Source organism: Triticum aestivum, chromosome 5D, assembly GCF_018294505.1.
Source record: "Triticum aestivum cultivar Chinese Spring chromosome 5D, IWGSC CS RefSeq v2.1, whole genome shotgun sequence".
NCBI classification, from domain to species: Eukaryota; Viridiplantae; Streptophyta; class Magnoliopsida; order Poales; family Poaceae; genus Triticum; species Triticum aestivum.
Genome location: NC_057808.1, coordinates 436,499,173 through 436,521,120, shown reverse-complemented (window position 1 = coordinate 436,521,120; position 21,948 = coordinate 436,499,173). Strand labels below are relative to the sequence as shown.

The 21,948-nt window shown below is 43.1% G+C and overlaps 1 protein-coding gene across 1 annotated transcript; it reads right to left on the bottom strand.

Annotated features, from left to right (window-relative positions):
* Positions 1-2,828: 2,828 nt before the first annotated feature.
* Positions 2,829-7,529, bottom strand: LOC123122461 (uncharacterized). Its single transcript, XM_044542662.1, has 5 exons — positions 6,163-7,529; positions 5,260-5,672; positions 4,485-4,834; positions 3,440-3,928; positions 2,829-3,363 (listed from the first exon to the last, which is right to left on the bottom strand). Exons 1-5 carry the CDS (start codon positions 7,506-7,508, stop codon positions 3,160-3,162), a joined length of 2,802 nt encoding a protein of 933 aa, XP_044398597.1. The 5' UTR covers positions 7,509-7,529; the 3' UTR covers positions 2,829-3,159.
* Between the last annotated feature and the right edge of the window lie 14,419 nt (positions 7,530-21,948).

Sequence of the window (21,948 nt, the reverse complement as noted above, 5' to 3'; positions counted from 1 at the left end):
GATGATGACGATCTTGACTCCCTCAAGTTGGACCACCTTTCTTGGTTGTGTTGGCTCGATGAAGACTAGTTGATTGCTCCCCCATACTCCACTATGGGTGAGCCACTCTTCCGCACATCTTCACCAGTCCATTGTCACCATAATGGACGGCAAGCTTCAAGCATTTGATCTCTTCATGATGCTTCACTTGAACTTGCACACCACAACATCTTCACAAGTCCATTGTCGCCACAATGGACGGCAAGCTTCAAGCATTTGATCTCTTCATGATGCTTCACTTGAACTTGCACACCGCAACCTAACACCACAAAGAACTCTCACGAAGATCATGGGTTAGTACACAAAGCGTAATTGACAATGCTTACCACACAATGGGATCGCTTGATCCCTCTCGGTACATCTTGTGCGCTTTGTGTGTTGATCAACTTGATTCACTCTTGACTTAGTCTTGATCAACCTTGACTCTTTCCAACTCTCTTCATTCGGATGATGTCTTGAAGGTAAACATGAATGATCACACAATCTTCTTCTTCAAGACATGCTTGCAATAAGCTCTACTCTCACATGACCAATCTTTGGATAATTCCTTAATAACACCTTGGTCACCACATAAACTCCTTGAAACCAACACATGGACTTCAAGAAATGCCTATGGACAAATCCTTCAAATATAACTCAAGGCAACCATTAGTCCATAGAGATTGTCATCAATTACCAAAACCAAACATGGGGGCACCGCATGTTCTTTCACCAACACAATTGGAATCACCTTCAAATTCGTCCGGAGCGTTGAGTTATGGACGAAACAATGTGATGTTGCAGTAGAATCCGAGTCAAATTACAAGTCCAAAGGTGTTGCATCACCTCCACTTGGGCCCATGAGCCTTGTACGACCTAGGGTTGGTTTTAGGATGCCTTGGGACGTCCTCCCACCTCCTTGGCTGCCACCCCTTACTCCTATATAAGTAGATCCATCTAGTAGCTTTTTCCTTGGAATTTGTTTAGTTAAAAAGTTAGCCATTGCAACTTCGTGTACTTCGTTTCTGTCCAACGACCAGACCAAGACCGCTTCCAGATCCCCACCTTTATCAATACTTCATATATATTCGCAATATTCAGATTGCTTTATCATATTCTTGCTTGTTCTTCGATTGCTTGCAGGAATAGACCTTCGTGGTCAGGTTGATCGTGCTCCGGCGTGGTCAATAACCTCTCGGAGTTGGTTTAGCGATTGCTAAGGCGCAACGTCGTGCACGTTTGTAGTCGGATCATCAAAGTCATCTCCACCAAATCGATAGTTATCATCTCATCAAAAGATCGGGACACCTTGCCTCTATCAAATACCCTCAAAGTTGATATAAATTACCCACTATGCCATCCATAAGTAAAGAAAACGATTCGATTATATTTTCAAAAGTCACTATTTTATAGAGGCAATTCCCTGACAAACCAAAGACACACAAGTGCTCTAGTGGTTGGCGTTTTGCTATGTTAGCCTAGAGACCATGGTTCAATACCCTCTTTTCACGATTTTTTCCTTCCTTTTCTCACGCGCGTACGCGTTCATGGGCTGGCCTTGACATCCCTTTTTTTTAATTTTTTTCTTTTCTTTTCTCATTCTGTTTTTATTTTTTCCTTCTTTAAATTAATTCGGGATTTTTAAAATTTAAAAATTGCAAGTTTTTAGAAAAAAAATTAAGAAATCAGAAAATGTCTGTGAATTCAGAAAATATTCGAGAAATCATAAGAAATTTGCGGATTCAAAAAATGTTGGTGATTTTTTGAACTGTTTGCAAATTATAAAAAAATACAATTTGAAAAAAAAAAGACAGAAATTTAGGAACAGAGGGTATATATTAATTACATCTCTCTCGATTTCTATTTCAAACAAATAGATTATCCCTGTCATGGAGAACATGACCACTCTTCGGAAAACAAATAGGTTTCTACAAGTCATCCTAGTTCGGAAATCTCTGAATTCTTCAGATAAAACAGATGCATTCTTCAGATCAAAAAGTTTGAATTTTTCAATTTACTACTCTCCATTCTCAAATATTTGTCTTTCGAGATATTTCAAATGGTCTACAATATACAGATGTATGTAGACATGTTTTAAAGTGTAGATTCACTCATTTTACTTCGTATGTAGTCACTTGTTGAAATCTCTAAAGACAAATATTTAAGAATGGAGGGAGTATAAGAAGATGCCTTCCGTTCCGGACTATGTCACTCAACATGAATACGTTCACGTGTAGGATCAACCTAAATATTGTGACCACGCAGTTTTACACAAGAGGCATAAGAAGACATCTCGACAGCTAGAAGCAAAGAGATCAAACATCATAGAGTAGAAGATAAATCAAATGACAGGATAAATATGTAACATGCAAATCACCCACTTTACATTGTCACAAGTACTCCCTCCCCTCCGTTCAGAATTACTCGTCCAACAAATGAATGTATCTAGATGTATTTTTAGTTGTAGATATATCCATTTTTATGACAAGTAATTCCGAACGGAAGGAGTACTTGGTAGTGATAAACTGCAAAACACGGGAGGCAACAAAGCAAATTACATTTGGTCGGTGAAGGAAGAGACAGAGTACTGTTTAAATTATTCATGCATTTATACTTAAATATCTCATTTTCATCAACCTTAGAACCATGCAGCAAATGCTCCCTTGACGCCTAATCAGTTACCATAGCCGACAGAATTGGAACATTGCGCAAACATTTTATCCATTTATAGCCATCACTACTACTATTCACTTTGTAAACTTTTTTGCCAACTTCGAGCAGAAAACAGGAGCTGATGTTCCGCCTCCTCAAAAGTTAATGGTGCTACTTTGTTACACAATATATATAATAAACAACAGAAAAAAGAAAGAAGAACAAACAGACAGACAGACAATAAACCGTTCTTTTCTATCTAATCTGAAAATAAACAAGTTGAGCTGCAGCCGAGGTCCCTAGGAGAAACTACAGGTTGAACATGCTGGAACACATCTCACGGGCCTCTCTTCAAAATTTCACAGTAGCTACCAACTCTATATCTCTATTCAGGACAACTGACAAGGGGGGGCTGAATCAGTAGCCATTCAGGCACATTTGGTTAGCCCGGGCGGCGGCGGCAGCACTCAAGTTTCCGTCGCGGGGGTTTCAGTGTTCGGGTCCTAGGCCTGGCTGCGACTGCCCGAGCGTTGTGCCGTACTGCGACGGCATCTGCCCCTGCCTAAGGCCGCCCTGGTGGCCCTGCTGCCCCTGGTAGCCCTGCTGCCCTTGATAGCCATACAAGGGGTTGGCAGCAAGAGGCGGCATTCCTCGCGAACCAGCTCCATGCATCCACATTGCAGGGTTCTCGCCCTGCACAGACAAACATGGAGGTTAGCAATTTTCCTAATATAAATCTAGTTCCCCCACTCTTGCGTGAATCTCTTACCTGCTGTAGAGACATGTAGGGGTTTCCATCCTTGTATTGGGAGGGCATTGCTCCATCAAACCCAGGAGCTGTGGTTGCCGACGGATTGCTTTGGTTCAGGGCAAAGTTTTGAGGCATGCCATTTGCAGTTCCGAAACCTCCAACGTAGTTGGAGAGCATCGAGGCTGGCTGTGGAAGGCTCCCAAGAGGAACATTGCTCCTGTATTGTGGCATTGGGTATTTTATGCCCGAGTTGGGAGCTGCAGCTGCGCCTTGGTGGAATAGACCACTGTTCATGTATGCTTGCTGATAGGCAGCAGGCGGGAGATACGCATAGCTTTGCGGCAAAGATGGGTATCCGGTCATGTTTTCATATCCAAGGGGAAGCCCTCCTTGAGCATAAGGATGAAGGGCAGCAAGATGGTGAGGCAGAGGAGGACCTGGGGCAATGTCGGTGCTTCCCTGAGAGTGGGTCAACTGTGGGTTGGATAAACCACCTTGATTAACATTCTACAAGAACAAACCATATTAGAATGGTGCTGCAGAAATAACTAAGAAAACTGAACATCTAACGTAACAAGAGAACAGCAGAATTGCAGCTTTTTCAGTAACAAAAATAACAGCATAATAAAATCCTAATGAGTAATACAGCTACAATTTAGCTCTCTAGAGCAAAAATGCCCACGCAGAATTAGGCACAAATGTAAGTGTTGCTAGCCACAAGACACAGAACTGAACAAAATAAAGCACGAGGCAGATGTAACTACAACAGGATTTGACCAAACATGACCAAAAAATTGATTGCTAACACTCTGGGCATAGTTAACAATTAACATGCAGCATAGCTGCACTAAGAGCAGTAAGCAAGACTTATCCTGGTTGCAGGCTGCAACTTCCAGACACATTTTAGAGTGCAGCAAGTAAAACTGTATACAACTAACCCATGTTCCTCACCAAACAAATATATTTTACCCTTTTACCAGAATTCGTACATATAGAATTTGTAACACATGGCTACTCTCAAAAGAGTTGTCGTCTAGTCCATGATTCAGTGAAGTGTTCATACCTCTTGTGGCTGTGAAGAAACAGTTGCATTGTTCACGGACAATTGTGGTGTACCATGAACCATTGTAGCCAATGGAGGGTTAGTAAGCAGCAGTGAGAATGCTGGATCCAACTCACGGAAAGGCGGCATTGCTGGTGCATTGGCAGGCATCATGGAGCATGATGCATTGAGTGTCCCAGACACAAAACTACCGAATGTCAAGTGCGCAAAATCAGCATTGGAAACCTGAAGGTGGCCTGGGATTATTACAGCTGGGTTATCATCAGATGGTTTTGGTCTGTTTTCCTCATGTATGGTCAAGTCTTCCAACTGATACGCTGTAGTAGACATATCACCATTTGAATCTGCATCTAGAAGGATGAAATCATTAAAATTGAGAAAGACGATCTATATAATTAACAAAAGAGAAAGTGACTAGAAAGACAGGGAATTCTGGTCAGTTAGACAAGGAGAGAGCATGCAACATGAAATACAAAAAGAGGTATGCATAAGCTCTACAGTCCGGGAGACCCAAGGTAAAAAGAATTCAGAAAAGAGGCACAAAAATCAAGGTTTGATGTACCACATCACACTGAACCTTGTGTTTGGTAGGTAAGGCATGCTTGTTTGCCAGTGGGTGAGCTGATAATAGGCAATAAACATGCATCAAAAAATAAAAACAGCTCAGGGTCATACAGAAATAGTAACTCCAACATGTCCTAGCATAACAGATCTTCACATAGGCACAAATGAAAGTACAGATAAAAAGAGGTAAATGACATCTTTCATAACTTACTTTGGTTGTGTTCAAATGAATGTTCATCGGTTTTCTCTATCAAGTCATTATTCAAGACCGCGCCTTCATCAGATGGGGATAATGGTCCTAGAGATGCTAGGCCAGTGGCATTGCTTGCACTTGTCTCCTTAGTTTGCTCGTTGGCATCTCCAGCACCGTCATTCTTGACCTCCAGGGTAAATGATCTTGGTGCACTCACATTTGCGGAAGCAGCACCAATGCCTTCTGGCACATCAGACCCCTGTCCTGGAGGTAATATGCCAACAGAGTCCTCCTTAGGTACAGAGGGGGGCTGAATAGTAATAACTCGAGGCTCGAGTATCCTCAGCTCCTGTTCTTCTTGTTCCACACGACAGCTGTTAGCAAGAGTCTTCCCAGGTTGTTGCTTGGCAGTTTTAGAAGGATTCTTCTTTCTGTGAAGAGATAAAGAAGGTGCAAATCTTTTAGCGTAAAAAGACAACCTCAGGTGATAACCTGCTTACACTAGTTGATAAGATGTCACATGTATATTGGCAAGGAAATAGCAGGTCCAAAGGACGACATCACTCTGATTAAAACACTTATTGGGTTACCATTTGTGTTTCCACCTTCAAATTCCTGCTTCATTTTATTTTGACGAGACCTAGAACCACCCCCCGTTTCCCTGCCATATTTGCAAATACCACAGGTTTACGCAACTATACTTGAGGGGCCAAAACAAAGACATACCTTGCAATGAAGGACATAAACCTTACTGTGACCAAATAGTTACTACTAATCTACTCGATCCAATGGCAGGTTGCCCCCGCTATCCAGGGTTAGTGAACTACTGCCTGCTTTAGTCCCGTAATGTCGACCAAGTGCAATACTATTTCAGAAATACTAGATAGACGGAAATATATGTAGTAGGACTTGCGTGAGGACCTTTTGCTTTTGGGCGGAAGGTTGAAGACCTCGGTGTTTTCGCTTGTGGCCACCAGATGGTTGGAGAGGTCACTTTGCAGGTACATGAATCTAAAACCCAAGCTTCTTTTACTGGTGAGAGCAGCCACTCCTTTTAGAGTCTTGTTCCTCATGTCAACAGCAAGCATCCACAAGTCGTAGTCCATGTGGTAAACCTTGGCCATGATGTAAACAACATCATCATCATGCAAGCTGAGAGTAGGATGCCCTGTGTGAAGTCTGCTCAAGGTTGCATTCTTCGTTGTGGCCTTGACATCATGCTGAGGAAGCAACTGAGAGTGAGTCTCGTCCACGATGATGTCAGAGGCTTTGAGCTTGAGGTCGATGTGCCACTTCTTCTTGGACTCCAGCCATGTCAGTATGGCAGCACCCCAGTCCTCGGAGATGTAGGTCGAGCCAGGGACAGGATGAGTCCACACCTCTGAGTATTTGATGGAGCCGTCTCTGCCGACAGAGACGTCCCGGTCACAGGTCAAAAAGAACGGGTCCATCTTGTTGGGCGCCAAAAGCACGGGCAAACGGATGAAGCGGAGGACGTTGTTGTCATCGCCGTCGCCGCCGGGGAGCAGATCACCGATGAGGATGCCATTCCATAGGTCGACCCAGCCGACTGAACCGCGATCGCCACCGAGGGCGATCACCTTGGTCGGAGTGCGGTAGTAGCAGTCCTCGTGTGGAGGTTCTGTACGCATGGACCTGGTGTTCCATGTGCCTGACCGGGAGTCAAACAGGTCGAGGGCGTACTGCCCAAGGCCGCAAGTTGAACGGAGATTGGCGACCAAGAACCTGCCGTCGTCGGGGCAGCGCAGGAGGGCAACTGACGGGTCGGCGAACAAGCGGGTGGGGTGGGTGGGGAGCACCTCAAGCTTGTTGACGCCGGCACGGTAGATGATGTAGTTGTTGTGGTCCCGGTCGATGTATGAAGAGCCGATGATGACGCGGAAGAGGGCGAGGTCGCCGTCGGCGCGGACAAGGCGTGGCAGAAGGAGGAGCGAGGTGGCGGATCCGTCCTGGAGGAGGGTGGGTAGGTGGACGGTGAAGTAGGAGATGAGCGGCGGATGCGCGGGCCAGAAGGTGAGGCGGATGGCGTCGCCGTTGCTGGTGAAGCCCTCGGCGGTGGAGGCGTTGGTGCGGTCGTCGGCGTAGACCAGGGTGTCGAGGACGACCGACTTTGGGGGAGGATCGCCGCAGTCGTGGGGGGCGTGCGGAGGGAACCAGGACATGGGGCGGGAGGTCCGTATCTTCTCCTCTTGGTCGTCACCGACTGCAGTACGATTGGCCATGGAGGATCCCTCAGTCGGAGTCATGGAGGAAATCCGCCGGTGGGGGTGGGGAGGGGGGGCCGCGGCGGCGGCGGCGGGGGGATTCAATGGCGTGCGAGCGTCGGCAACCTCCTCCTCCTGTCTTTGTTGGGCTGGGCTTCTACCACCTTCTGGACGGGCTCCAAACCAACCACGGCTGGGCTTCCCTTCGCGGCCAGCAAATTCTTACCCTAAAAAAAGAACAAGCCCAAGCCCACCGCTAAATTAAGGATGGCGCTGCGCGTTATCCGACTGCGTCCCCACTTCTGATCAACTCCCACCATATGTCCCGCTGCGTCCCCTGGTCCGCAAACACTGATGATGTTTCCGAAACATGGGCGACGTTCCAACCGCCGACTTGCATCAACGGCTTATATGCAACATCGAAAATGTTCCCGTAGTTGTAGCAATGTTACAATCCCGTCCGAGCTCTGCATCACCGGCGTTGTCCGCACTGGTCACAAGTTCATGCCGCGGCAGCATGGCCAAGACGGTCAGAAGCCGACAAACCATGGGTGATCGACGACGTCGGGTGAGGGAAAGGGGAAGATGGAATGAGGGAGGGTCGCGGTGTGAGAAGCGGAGGATTTGTGTGGAGGGAGTGGATAAGAATGAAGGGATTTTAAGGGTGCCACTCTCAGGAAGCCACGCCACTAGTACGGTTTGTGAGTGATGTGGGCCAGCACGGGGATTACCGGTGGTAATATTTTTCTATAGTGTGAGTGGGAGACATAAATTTTCAAATATGTTAATCAAGTATAAACATTTTGATTTTTTTATGGTGTGCTGATCTAACCTTTAAGGGATATACTAGTAGAAAACGGCCCATTAGTCCCGGTTCCAGAGGCCCATTAGTCTCGGTTCAGCAACAGAGGCAAAAAGAACGGGACTAAAGCCCAAATATTTTAGTCCCGGTTGGTCTACGAACCGGGACAAAAGGGGCTCCACGTGGCTGCTGCGCAGCACTCACGTAGGAGGACCTTTAGTCTCGGTTGGTAACACCAACCGGGACCAAAAGGGTTCTTTTTTAAGGGGGTTTAGGGTTTGGAGGGTTTAGGGGTTTCATATTGTGTTAGCTAGCTACTACATATAAAGAGAAGTGACATCTCTTTCTCCGTGCTTGGTCGACCCTGTACTATGTAGCTAGTTAGCTAGTGATCTTGGTTGGTTAGTTAGCTAGTGATACGTCTCCGTCGTATCTATAATTGTTGATTGTTTCATGCCAATATTATTCAACTTTTACATACTTTTGGCAACTTTTTATATGATTTATTTGGACTAACTTACTTATCCAGTGCCCAATGCCAGTTCCTATTTGTTGCATGTTTTTATTTCCTAGAAAATCCATATCAAACGAAGTCCAAACGCGATAAAAATTTACGGAGAATTATTTTGAAATATATGTGATTTTTAGGAGGTGGAATGAACGCAAACGGGGGCCCACAGTGCCCACAACCCACCAGGGCCCAGGCGCGCCTTGGTGTCTTGTGCCCTCCTCGAACGTCGGTTGGAGCTCTTCTTCTGGCGCAAGAAAGATAATTTATGGAAAAAAATCGTGTAAAAATTTCAGCGCAATCGGAGTTATGGATCTCCTGGAATTTAAGAAACCATGAAGCACTACAAAAAAAATACACTTCCCTGATGATACGTGTTTGTCACAGTAGGTCACGTTTTGGGCTGGGCTTCTACCACCTTCTGGATGGGCTCCAAACCGACCACGGCTGGGCTTCCCTTCAGGGCCAGCAAATTCTTACCCTAAAATAAATAACAAGCCCAAGCCCGCTGCTAAATTAAGGATGGCACTACTTTATCTGACTGCGTCCCCACTGCTGATCAACTCCCATCATACGTCCTGCTGCGTCCCCTGGTCCGCAAACACTGATGATGTTTTTGAAACATGGGCGACATTCTAAACCTCCGACTTGCATCAATGGCTTGTCTGCAACATCAAAAATGTTCTCGTAGTTGTAGCAATGTTGCAATCCCGACCGTGCTCTGCATCACACCGGCGTTGTCCACACTGGCCACAAGTTCATGCCGCGACAGCATGGCCAGGACGGTCAGAAGCCGATGAACCATGGGTGATCGACGACGCCGGGAAAGAGAGGGGGACATGAAATGGGGGAGGGCGGCGGCGTGAGAAGCATAGAATTTGTGTGGAGGGAGTGGATAAGAACGAGGGGATTTTAAGGGCGCCACTCTCCCTACTTTGGGCCGGGCCAAATTTGTGGCGTTAGCTCAGGAAGCCACGCCACTAGTATCGTTTGCGAGTGACGTTGGCTAGCATGGCAAATGCCGGTCGTAATATTTTTCTATATTGTGAGAAGGAGACATAATTTTTAAAATGTGTTAATGAAGTCTAAACATTTCGATTTTGTTATGGTGTGCTGATCTGACCTTTAAAGGATATAGTTAAACTATTAGAGTGTTGCTCACAAGTTCCCTGATGTCTACTACGCAACCTTCTTCTTGTAGACGTTGTTGGGCCTCCAAGTGCAGAGGTTTGTAGGATAGTAGCACATTTCCCTCAAGTGGATGACCTAAGGTTTATCAATCCGTGGGAGGCGTAGGATGAAGATGGTCTCTCTCAAACAACCCTGCAACCAAATAACAAAGAGTCTTTTGTGTCCCCAACACACCCAATACAATGGTAAATTGTATAGGTGCACTAGTTCGGCGAAGAGATGGTGATACAAGTGCAATATGGATGGTAGATATAGGTTTTTGTAATATGAAAATATAAAAACAACAAGGTAACTAATGATAAAAGTGAGCGTAAACGGTATTGCAATGCTAGGAAATAAGGCCTAGGATTCATACTTTCACTAGTGCAAGTTCTCTCAACAATAATAACATAATTGGATCATATAAGTATCCCTTAACATGCAACAAAGAGTCACTCCAAAGTCACTAATAGTGGAGAACAAACGAAGAGATTATGGTAGGGTACAAAACCACCTCAAAGTTATTCTTTCCAATCAATCCGTTGGGCTATTCCTATAAGTGTCACAAACAGCCCTAGAGTTCGTACTGGAATAACACCTTAAGACACAAATCAACTAAAACCCTAATGTCACCTCAAGTATCCGTGGGTATGATTATACGATATGCGTCACACAATCTCAGATTCATCTATTCAACCAACACATAGAACCTCAAAAAGTGCTCCAAAGTTTCTACCGGAGAATCACGACGAAAACGTGTGCCAACCCCTATGCATAAGTTCATGGGCGGAACCCGCAAGTTGATCACCAAAACATACATCAAGTGAATCACGTGATATCCCATTGTCACCACAGATACGCACGGCAAGACATACATCAAGTGTTCTCAAATCATTAAAGACTCAATCCGATAAGATAACTTTAAAGGGAAAACTCAATCCATTACAAGAGAGAAGAGGGGGAGAAGAAACATAAGATCCAACTATAATAGCAAAGCTCGCGATACATCAAGATCGTGCCAAATCAAGAACACGAGAGAGAGAGAGATCAAACACATAGCTACTGGTACATACCCTCAGCCCCGAGGGTGAACTACTCCCTCCTCGTCATGGAGAGCGCCGGGATGATGAAGATGGCCACCGGTGAGGGTTCCCCCCTCCGGCAGGGTGCCGGAACAGGGTCCCGATTGACTTTTGGTGGCTACAGAGGCTGCGGCGGCGGAACTCCCGATCTATTATGTTCTTCGAAGTTTTTAGGGTACGTGGGTATATATGGGTGAAAGAAGTACGTCGGTGGACCTCCGGGCTGTCCACGAGGCAGGGGGGGCGCCCCCACCCTCGTGGGCAGCCCGGGACTCCCCTGGTGCACTCCCGGTACTCCGTGGGCTTCTTCTGGTCCAAAAATAAGTTCTGTGGAGTTTCAGGTCAATTGGACTCCGTTTGATATTCCTTTTCTTCGAAACACTGAAATAGACAAAAAACAGCAATTCTGGGCTGGGCCTCCGGTTAATAGGTTAGTCCCAAAAATAATATAAAAGTGGATAATAAAGCCCAAATTTGTCCAAAACAGTAGATAATATAGCATGGAGCAATCAAAAATTATAGATACGTTGGAGACGTATCAAGCATCCCCAAGCTTAATTCCTGCTCGTCCTCGAGTAGGTAAATGAAAAAAAAAGATAATTTTTGATGTGGAATGCTACTTGGCATAATTTCAATGTAATTCTTCTTAATTGTGGTATGAATATTCAGATCCGAAAGATTCAAGACAAAAGTTCATATTGACATAAAAATAATAATACTTCAAGCATACTAATAAAGCAATTATGTCTTCTCAAAATAACATGGCCAAATAAAGTTATCCCTACAAAATTATATAGTCTGGTTATGCACTATCTTCACCACACAAAGTATTTAAATCATGCACAACCCCGATGACAAGCCAAGCAATTGTTTCATACTTTTGACATTCTCAAAACTTTTTCAATCTTCACGCAATACATGAGCGTGAGCCATGGACATAGCACTATAGGTGGAATAGAATGGTGGTTGTGGAGAAGACAAAAAAAGAGAAGATAGTCTCACATCAACTAGGCGTATCAACGGGCTATGGAGATGCCCATCAATAGATATCAATATGAGTGAGTAGGGATTGCCATGCAACGGATGCACTAGAGCTATAAGTATATGAAAGCTCAACAAAAGAAACTAAGTGGGTGTGCATCCAACTTGCTTGCTCACGAAGACCTAGGGCGTTTTGAGGGAGCCCATCATTGGAATATACAAGCCAAGTTCTATAATGAAAGATTCCCACTAGTATATGAAGGTGACAAAATGAGAGACTCTCTATCGTGAAGATCATGGTGCTACTTTGAAGCACAAGTGTGGTAAAAGGATAGTAGCATTGCCCCTTCTCTCTTTTTCTCTCATTTTTTTATTTTTTTTGTTTGGGCCTTTCTCTTTTTTTTATGGCCTCTTTTTTTTCGTCCAGAGTCTCATCCCGACTTGTGGGGGAATCATAGTCTCCATCATCCTTTCCTCACTTGGGACAATGCTCTAATAATGATGATCATCACACTTTTATTTTCTTACAACTCAACAATTACAACTCGATACTTAGAACAAATATGACTCTATATGAATGCCTCCGGCGGTGTACCGGGATATGCAATGAATCAAGAGTGACATGTATGAAAGAATTATGAACGGTGGCTTTGCCACAAATACGATGTCAACTACATGATCATGCTAAGCAATATGACAATGATGGAGCGTGTCATAATAAACAAAATGGTGGAAGGTTGCATGGCAATATATCTCGGAATGGCTATGGAAATGCCATGATAGGTAGGTATGGTGGCTGTTTTGAGGAAGGTATATGGTGGGTGTATGACACCGGCGAAAAGTGCGCGGTATTAGAGAGGCTAGCAATGGTGGAAGAAAGAAAAGTGCGTATAATCCATGGACTCAACATTCGTCATAAAGAACTCATATACTTATTGCAAAAATCTACAAGTTATCAAAGCAAAGTATTACGCGCATGCTCCCAGGGGATAGATTGGTAGGAAAAGACCATCGCTCGTCCCCGACCGCCACTCATAAGGAAGACAATCAATAAATAAATCATGCTCCGACTTCATCACATAACGGTTCACCATACGTGCATGCTACGGGAATCACAAACTTTAGAACAAGTATCTCTCAAATTCACAACTACTCAACTAGCATGACTCTAATATCTCCATCTTCATATCTCAAAACAATCATCAAGCATCAAACTTCTCATAGTATTCAACGCACTCATAAGAAATTTTTACAAATCTTGAATACCAAGCGTATTAGGATTATTCAAGCAAATTACCATGCTATTTAAGACTCTCAAAATAATCTAAGTGAAGCATGAGAGATCAATACTTTCTATAAAACAAATCCACCGCCATGCTCTAAAAGATATAAGTGAAGTACTAGAGCAATAACAAAACTACTCCGAAAGATATAAGTGAAGATCAATGAGTAGTTGAATAATTATGCAACTATGTGAAGACTCTCTAACATTTAAGGATTTCAGATCTTGGTAATTTATTCAAACAGCAAGCAAAGCTAAATAAAACGACATTTCAAGGATAGCACACATCATGTGAAGAAGCAAAAACTTAGGATCAACCGATACTAACCGATAGTTGTCGAAGAAGAAAGGTGGGATGCCTACCGGGGCATCCCCAAGCTTAGATGCTTGAGACTTCTTGAAATATTATCTTGGGGTGCCTTGGGCATCCCAAGCTTGAACTTTTGCGTCTCCTTAATTCCTTTCATATCACGGTTTCCTAAATCTTGAAAGCTTCATCCACACCAAACTCAACAAGAACTCGTGAGATAAGTTAGTATAAACCAATGCAAAAACCTTATCATACTATACTGTAGCAAATCACTAAAATTATTATTCAATATTGCATACTAAATGCCTCTGCATATTTAATACTCCTATCCTCAAATAGAATCATTAAACAAGCAAACATATGCAAACAATGCAAACATAACAACAATCTGCCAAAACAGTACAGTCTGTAAAGAATGCAAGATTCATCATACTTTCCTAACTCCAAAAATTATGAAAGAAAATTCCCACTGTATTAAATTTATCAGAGCTTAATATGCAAAAGGTTTCATCATTTTATCACATTCTGACTTTTCTAGGGAATTTTTGCAACAGCGGTAAACTTTCTGTTTTGAAACAGCAACATGTATACTTGCAAAATAAGCATGGTAAAGGCTATCCTTGACAATTTTATTGAAAATAAAGATGCAAAACATTAATCTAAACAACAGCAAGCAAATATTAACAAAATAAAATGACGCTCCAAGCAAAACACATATCATGTGGTGAATAAAAATATAGCTCCAAGTAAAGTTACCGATGAACGAAGACGAAAGAGGGGATGCCTTCCGGGGCATCCCCAAGCTTAGGCTCTTGTTTATCCTTTAATATTACCTTGGGGTGACTTGGGCATCCCCAAGCTTAGGATCTAGCCATTCCTTATTCCATAGTCCATCGAATCTTTACCCAAAACTTGAAAACTTCACAACACAAAACTTAACAAAAAAAACTCGTAAGCTCCGTTAGCGAAAGAAAACAAAACACCACTTCAAGGTACTGTATTGAACTCATTCTTTATTTATATTGGTGTTAAACCTACTGTATTCCAACTTCTCTATGGTTTTTAAACTATTTTACTAGCCATAGATTCATCAAAATAAGCAAACAACACACGAAAAACAGAATCTGTCAAAAACAGAACAGTCTGTAGTAATCTGTATCAAACGTATACTTCTGGAACTCCAAAAATTCTAAAATAAATTGGTGGACCTGAGGAATTTGTCTAGTAATCATCAGCAAAAAGAATCATATTGTGTAAACTATTTTACTAGCCATGATAATTATTTGTGTTTAAAAACTAAAATTACGAATAAAAAGTAGCTTTATTACACTCAAACAAGACAGTGATCCCAGTGAACCGCAGAATTGAGAGACACAAAAATAATAGAGACCTTAAATGTCTTATATTTGTTTAGTACAGTTACCTAAAATGTCTTATATTTGTTTAGAGAGTGAGTACTAAATATTGGATCCTTATATATGCAAGGCATGCAACAAACCGATGTGTAGTGATTTGGGTGGCGCCATTCTTTTTACCCAAAAACTATTACTTGTAAAAATTATAAGAAAATTAGTATATATAATTCTACATGAATGTTGTCAAATTCCTGCAAATGGCCTTAGAAATTACTAAACCACTTCAACCAGAAAACCATCATCTAACACTCCTCTCAAATGCCAAAAAAGAAAGAAAGAGAAAGGAAAAGTGCATAAAAAAAGATCCATTGGGAAAATAAAGCGTCCTCTGCGACCGCAAGGGGTACCCAATAGACGCACACCCAACTCCTTAAAGCCGGCGAGGAAGCCCAGGAACAGCCGCCCACTCCTCCACTTCCCACTTCCCACCTCCGAAACCACCCAACCATCTTCCTCCCCTTCGGAGCCCGATCGACGAGCTCCGGTAACGGCGCAAAAGCTGGTCGTCGTCGTCTCCGGCGACGATGGCGGCTGCACGGGCGCACATGGAGAGGCTCCGGCGGGAGCGGTACTACATCGGGCGCGGCGAGCAGAACCCGCTGGTGGAGGACATGCACCAGGCGGTGAACTACCTGAGCCAGGAGCTCTACTCCAAGGACGTCCACTTCCTCATGGAGCTCGTCCAGGTGATCCTGCTTTCTTGCTTTCTTCTTCCTTCGGCACTCTGTTTTTGTACTACTGTACAATGCTACTATACTACCAGTACAAAAAATTCTTCAGAGTGTGGATTCTATTATGTGCGCTCAGATGAGTGTGGATTTTGTTTCTATGCATTTTCAAGAAAGCCTACGGATCTATTTGTTTTTTTCCTAAAAATGCTTTCATAAATTATTTTTATGTGCATTTGGTTCATCTTGTGCTCGTTGCATATAGAAATCTATAGTTCTGATTAACAAACCCGGTTATTTTTTTCCCGCAAAAAAATAAATAAAATGAAATCCTGCTATTTCCCCTGTATTTTTAGCAATTTTCCACATATCTCTGTACCTTCCCTCTTTCTCCAATACGAAGCAACAAATTCTTTTTTTCAGATGGAAAAGGAAGCAATATTTTTATTTTTACTATTTTTCTTATATTATCTTATTAATGCAGAGTAATTTCCTTCACTTTTCTAAGCACTGTTTAGTGATAAGTGACTGTTGGTTTCTCTGCTCACAACAATTTCCTGTGAGCTCATTTGATGTCGAGTAGGGCCTACCCTTCAGTTGCATAGTATAGGATCAACTGATAAAGATGTTTTCCTTGGGACTAGGCACTCTGAGCCTATAAACTTGCATTTTTTGTGTTTACTTTGCATTTTCAGTTTTCGCACCACAGTACATTTATTCAACTCGTATTTTGCTTCTTCTTTTATATTTTTGGCGGGGGGACTCGTATTTGGCTTTTATGGTGGCTTGGTGGCCGTGTTCTCCAAAAAATGGAGGGCTAAATGATCGTATTTGTATTTATGAAGTAACTGTTTTAGGAACACTACTACAGTAAAGAAAAGAAAAGAAAAAAGACCAAATTCAGATCCAGTGTAACCATTTTCTGTTTTACGGAAAACAGAGATCTCCTTTATTTCTTTTCCACAATAAGAAACTATTGCAGATCCGTTGTAACCATTGTAGCTTTAGCCTTGAGAACATTTTCAGTTTGACTATTGCCTCCATGCCATTTTGCAATTTACCTGTTTGATTTGATAACTTGATACTACAGTCTACAATTTTTCCATCAAGACTGTTGAAATAACTGTGACTCTGCCAAACTTGTGTGTTGCTACATGACCTTGTTTTCTCAAATCTCATTAAAGTTTTGGTATACATATCGCATTTCAGATTAATGCACTTGATTCAGCTTTATTTGCTCAATATCACATTCATGTTAATATTTTATTCCTCAATAACTAGAACGCTGAAGACAATGAGTACCCTGATGGAGTAGCACCGTCATTGGAGTTTCTAGTAACATCAACTGACATCACTGGGTCTGGTGCATCGTCAACTTTACTCATTTTCAACAATGAGAAGGGCTTCTCTCTGTCGAATATTTAGTCTATTTGTGGTGTGGGGAAGTCGACGAAAAAGGGAAACAGGGACAAAGGTTACATTGGAGAGAAAGGTGAATCTTTGCAGCTCATGAATCCTTTTGTGTTCACTCGGCCAATTTGAAGCATTTTACCTTTTAATGTTAGAACCTCAATTTTGTTAGTGCATCACCGGTTTGAACTTTCCCTGTCAAACGTTATGATAGCTGCTATATATCAAATGACATATACGATGGGCAGAATTTTATTTAGCACTTAATCTAGTGCTAAGTTAGAATGGTGATGGAGCAAATATTCTCATAATGTATATGTATTTTGCAAAACAAATTGTGTGCAGCATGCACAGTATTGCTTGAGATGATTTGTGGTGCAAGATATCATGCGTTCATTCCTGACACTCAGAAACAGAGATGTGTGCATGTTTTGAAATATTAGTGTAAGAAAATAGTACTGACCACAAAATATTACCACTGGCCTTTTAAGGTCCATTGTATCTAGAAGTAAGACTCATTATTTATCATATATATTACTACATCAAATCTTCTTGATGTTAAGTTGTCACTTCTGCATTTCACCATTGTCTCCAAAGTGTGTGGATCTATTTCTTTCTTAGCCTTGCTAGGTAAAGTTTAGTTTTTGGCAGGCTCCTAGAAATCGGCCTTTGCATGGAAAATTCATGCACATGGCACATCAACTTTATTAACAATTTTTTCCCTCATGTAGTATGTTTCTGATTGAAAAACATCACTCTTCATAAATAACTTACTGAAGCAGATCCATCAAATACAAACTTGGTATAAATAATATTAAGCATGCATCGCTTCACTTTTGTTTTTAAGGCATGCTGGGCAATTGTTTCCATTCGTAGAAAGATAAGATGTGCAAAAGATACATAAGCCCATATGGATATAACAATTTCAGCCATTTCATTTGGAGAGTTAGTCTGTGGATATGTACATGCTTAACGTATATGTTCCCCTTATATTGAAACTCACAAGTTGTAATATCAATGTCTCTTTTTATATAGGTATTGGATTCAAAAGTGTGTTCCTGATATCAAGCCAGCCCCATATATTCAGTAATGGGTATCAAATCAAGTTTAATGAGAAGCCGTGTCCAGAATGCAATATTGGATACATTGTCCCGGAGTGGGTTGAGTCCAGGCCTAGCCTTTCAGATATCAAACAGATATATGGGTCTACCAGAGACCTTCCAACAACCTGTATCGTCCTGCCTTTGAAGGATGAGAAGGTCACTACGGTGAAGCAGCAGCTGTCAAGCCTGCATCCAGAAATGCTACTGTTTCTGTCAAAGATCAGGCGGCTTTCTGTCCGTGAAGATAACGGCAACGCTAAAGGCAGCACTATTAGTGAGATTGCAATATCGAGTGAGAAGAACTTTGAAGTGAGGAAGAACATGCACGCGGAGTCTTACACGGTCTTTTTATCTGCTCAAGAGAATTAGAGTGAAGCATTTTGGGATATCCTTGTCAAGGCAAGAGAGTCTGGAGTGGACCTTAAGAACCTGTCAACCCATGGAACCTACATTCTGAGTTCCCATTTTGACAAGAGTGCATACAATAGTGTTCTTACATTTCTGGATGTCAAAAGTGTGAGCCATGAATGGTATGCAAAATGCATCGAGGGGTCTAACCTTGTCAGCAATGTAGATGAACAGCTTTATCTTGAACTTCTATCTTTTGTCGCAGACAGTTGGCAAAACTTGTCCAGTACAAAGATGATGCAAATTCCTCTGCTGAAGTATGTTGACAGGAACAAAAATGTCTCTGTCTGGAGCATATCCAGAGCTAGTCAGTGGAGTGATAGACTGTGTATTGCATCTGATGGGAAGTGGATGTCATGGCTTATCAGCTGGAACCAGGAGTTTCCATCTTCTAACCGCCTTTTTGTGTCTCCCCGTACACAAACAGCTCTGCAAGGTTTCGCGCAGAAGGAAAAAGTGACATACTGGCTTCAGAGCCATGCAAAAGTGGAGGTTGTATCTGTATACAATTTCGGGAATATTGTGGTTAAATCCTTTAACTATGATAGAAGGCCTGCCATTGCTTTTTCTCACTTTCTATACCATTCATCCAATAAGAATTACATGGAGAGCTACCAGTTAGCAGACCTGTGTCATATCATGCCGGTAATTGACAACTATGGCAATGCCGTCACGGAACGACAAAGCATTCTAGTTCCTGCAAATGGTAGCAAATGGGTTGGACTGATGGGCATAAACCCATGGAGGAATGAGAAATACATCAAACTGTCAGCAGATTACAAGTCAGCAGGTCATTTCGCCGGGAACTACACACCTAAAGATCAGATCTTGGATTTTCTCAAGACAAAGGTGCAGGCCTCAGATGTGCCGTTCATACACCCCCCAAATGCAAGTTTTCCTACAGCATCGTCACATCTGACTGTGGACAATGCAATCTTGCTACTGCAATGGATACGCAATTTGAAGTCAAAAGGTGTACAACTACCAGCTAGTTTCTTGGCTTCTGTGAAAGAAGGAAGTTGGCTGAAGACATCAGTCGGATACAAGCACCCGGCTGAATCATTTATGTCCAGTTCTGAGTGGGGTAATCTCTTGCAAAATGGGTCTTCCTGTGTTGATATACCAATGATCGGTCAACAGTTCTATCAAAACAAAATGCATGCGTACAAGGAGGAACTTCAGGTGATCGGGGTAAGATTTGAATTTGGGGAGGCATCCGCTTACATCGGCAGACGGCTCATGTCGATGGCTGCAAGCAATATGCTGACCAGACAACATGTATATGAGCTGCTTCGGCTGATTCGGTTTCTTCAACAGAAGGTTCTGTCACCAAGTAAACTAGTCAACAGCGTGAAAGATGGTCGATGGATGAAGAATACTCTGGGCTACAGGTCTCCTTCTTGTTGTATAATATATGATTCAGACTGGGCAGCTGCATCTTGTATCAGTACCCAGCCATTCCTTGATGTTGGATTCTATGGCGAGTCCATCCTTCACTACAAACAAGAGCTGAAGTTGCTTGGTGTTCAAGTTGGGTTTGAAAACAGTGAAAAGATTTACAAGCTTGTAATTGATAATTTCAAGTTCAGTTCTTCATCCATTACTTCAGATGCTACTGCACCAATCCTCAAGTGTATCCGGTATGCTAGCCCATGTGATGATTTCTTGAGGAAGCTCAGAGATTTGAAATGGCTGAAGACCAACGTAGGATTCCGTGCTCCTGGTGAATCTTTTTTTCTGGATCAGGAGTGGGAGTGCCTTCTAAAGGTGTTCGACGTAGTTCCTATAGTTGATTCTTGGTTTTATGGGAGTAATATCAGCCCGTACAAAGAAGAGATGAAGAAGACAGGGTTGATCAAAAGATTTGACCAGGCATCGAAGGCTGTAGCAAACATTTTCAAGCAGATGGTCCTGAAGTCATCGCTTACAAAGGCAAGTGTCCTGGCTCTTCTAGCTTGTTATTGGAAGCTGAGAACACGCGACCCAATTCCTGTTGATCTTTTCAACTGCATGCGGAGTGAGAAATGGCTGTGCACATCACTGGGATTCAGGTCACCGTCGGAGGCAATCTTATTTGATGAAGGTTGGCAGTCTCTGTCGCCAATAGCAAGCTTGCCTTTCATCAATGATGGTGACTCTAATGGTGGTTTGGGCAAAGAGATACATGGTTACAAAGCTGAGCTGAAAGATTTAGGTGTCACAACAGAAGTGAAGGCTCATGTTGCTAGGCCTACCGTCACTGGTCTCAACATTTGTGATAACCCTGTAGACATTTCTGCAGCTAGGTTTGTCATCAGTGGTCTCAACATTCCCGCAGACCCTGCAGCCATATCTGCTGCTACCGTGTTGTCACTGCTTGGATCTGTCAAGAGCTGGCTAGCCTGTACAGCAACATTTCCCAAGGAATTTATGAAGGAAATCACTAGCTGCAAGTGGTTGAAGACAACACTTGGATACCAATCTCCTGATGGAAGCATACTCTTTGACCCAAAGCAGTCTTCCATCTGCATAACAGATGGCCCTTTCATCGATGAATCTTTCTATGGTTCAGAGATCGCCTCATTCAAGGATGCACTGGCGGCAATCGGAGTAACTGTGGATGTTCAATGTGGGCATGGCCTTGTTGCTCAGCATCTGAGGAGCCACAAAGAAACTGCTACCATCTCCAGGATCTACTTGTACCTCAAGGAGTGCAGCTGGGGGCCTGAGAAGAACAAAGAGGGTAGTGACTGGATCTGGATACCAAATGAAAAAGGAGGTGGAGAATGGGTGAGCCCGGTAAGCTGTGTTCTTCATGATCAAAACAACCTCTTCAGCCAGCAGATGCATGTGTTGGGCAGATACTATGATGACAGGAAGCTGCTGGACTTCTTCTCATCTATTCTCCGCGTGAGGCATGGCCCCAATGCCGAAGACCACTGCAAGCTCTGGAGCGCATGGGAGAGCTCTGGCGGTGAGATATCCGTAACCAATTGCTCTGCTTTCTGGCAATTCACCGCAAGGAACTGGAGCAAGAACACGGAGAAGCTTCTCTCTGGCTGCATGAAGGTCCCGGTTTGCACTGATGGGAAGATCATCTTATCGCAGAAGGAGGACGTGTTCATTCCTGATGATCTTCTGCTTAAGGATCTGTTCGACAAGCTTCCTCGACAATCCATTTTTATCTGGTACCCGCCTTCCATCTCTCGAGCAAGGCTCAACAACGTGTATGGCAGCATCGGTGTTCAGGCAGTATCCAAAGCCGCCGAGAAGAGCGATTCTTTTGTTGCCTTGGGCCAGGATGGCAGTTGCAAAACGGTTGCTGGCCAGCGTGAGGTGATCAGTGCCGGTCTGGTCCAGATAG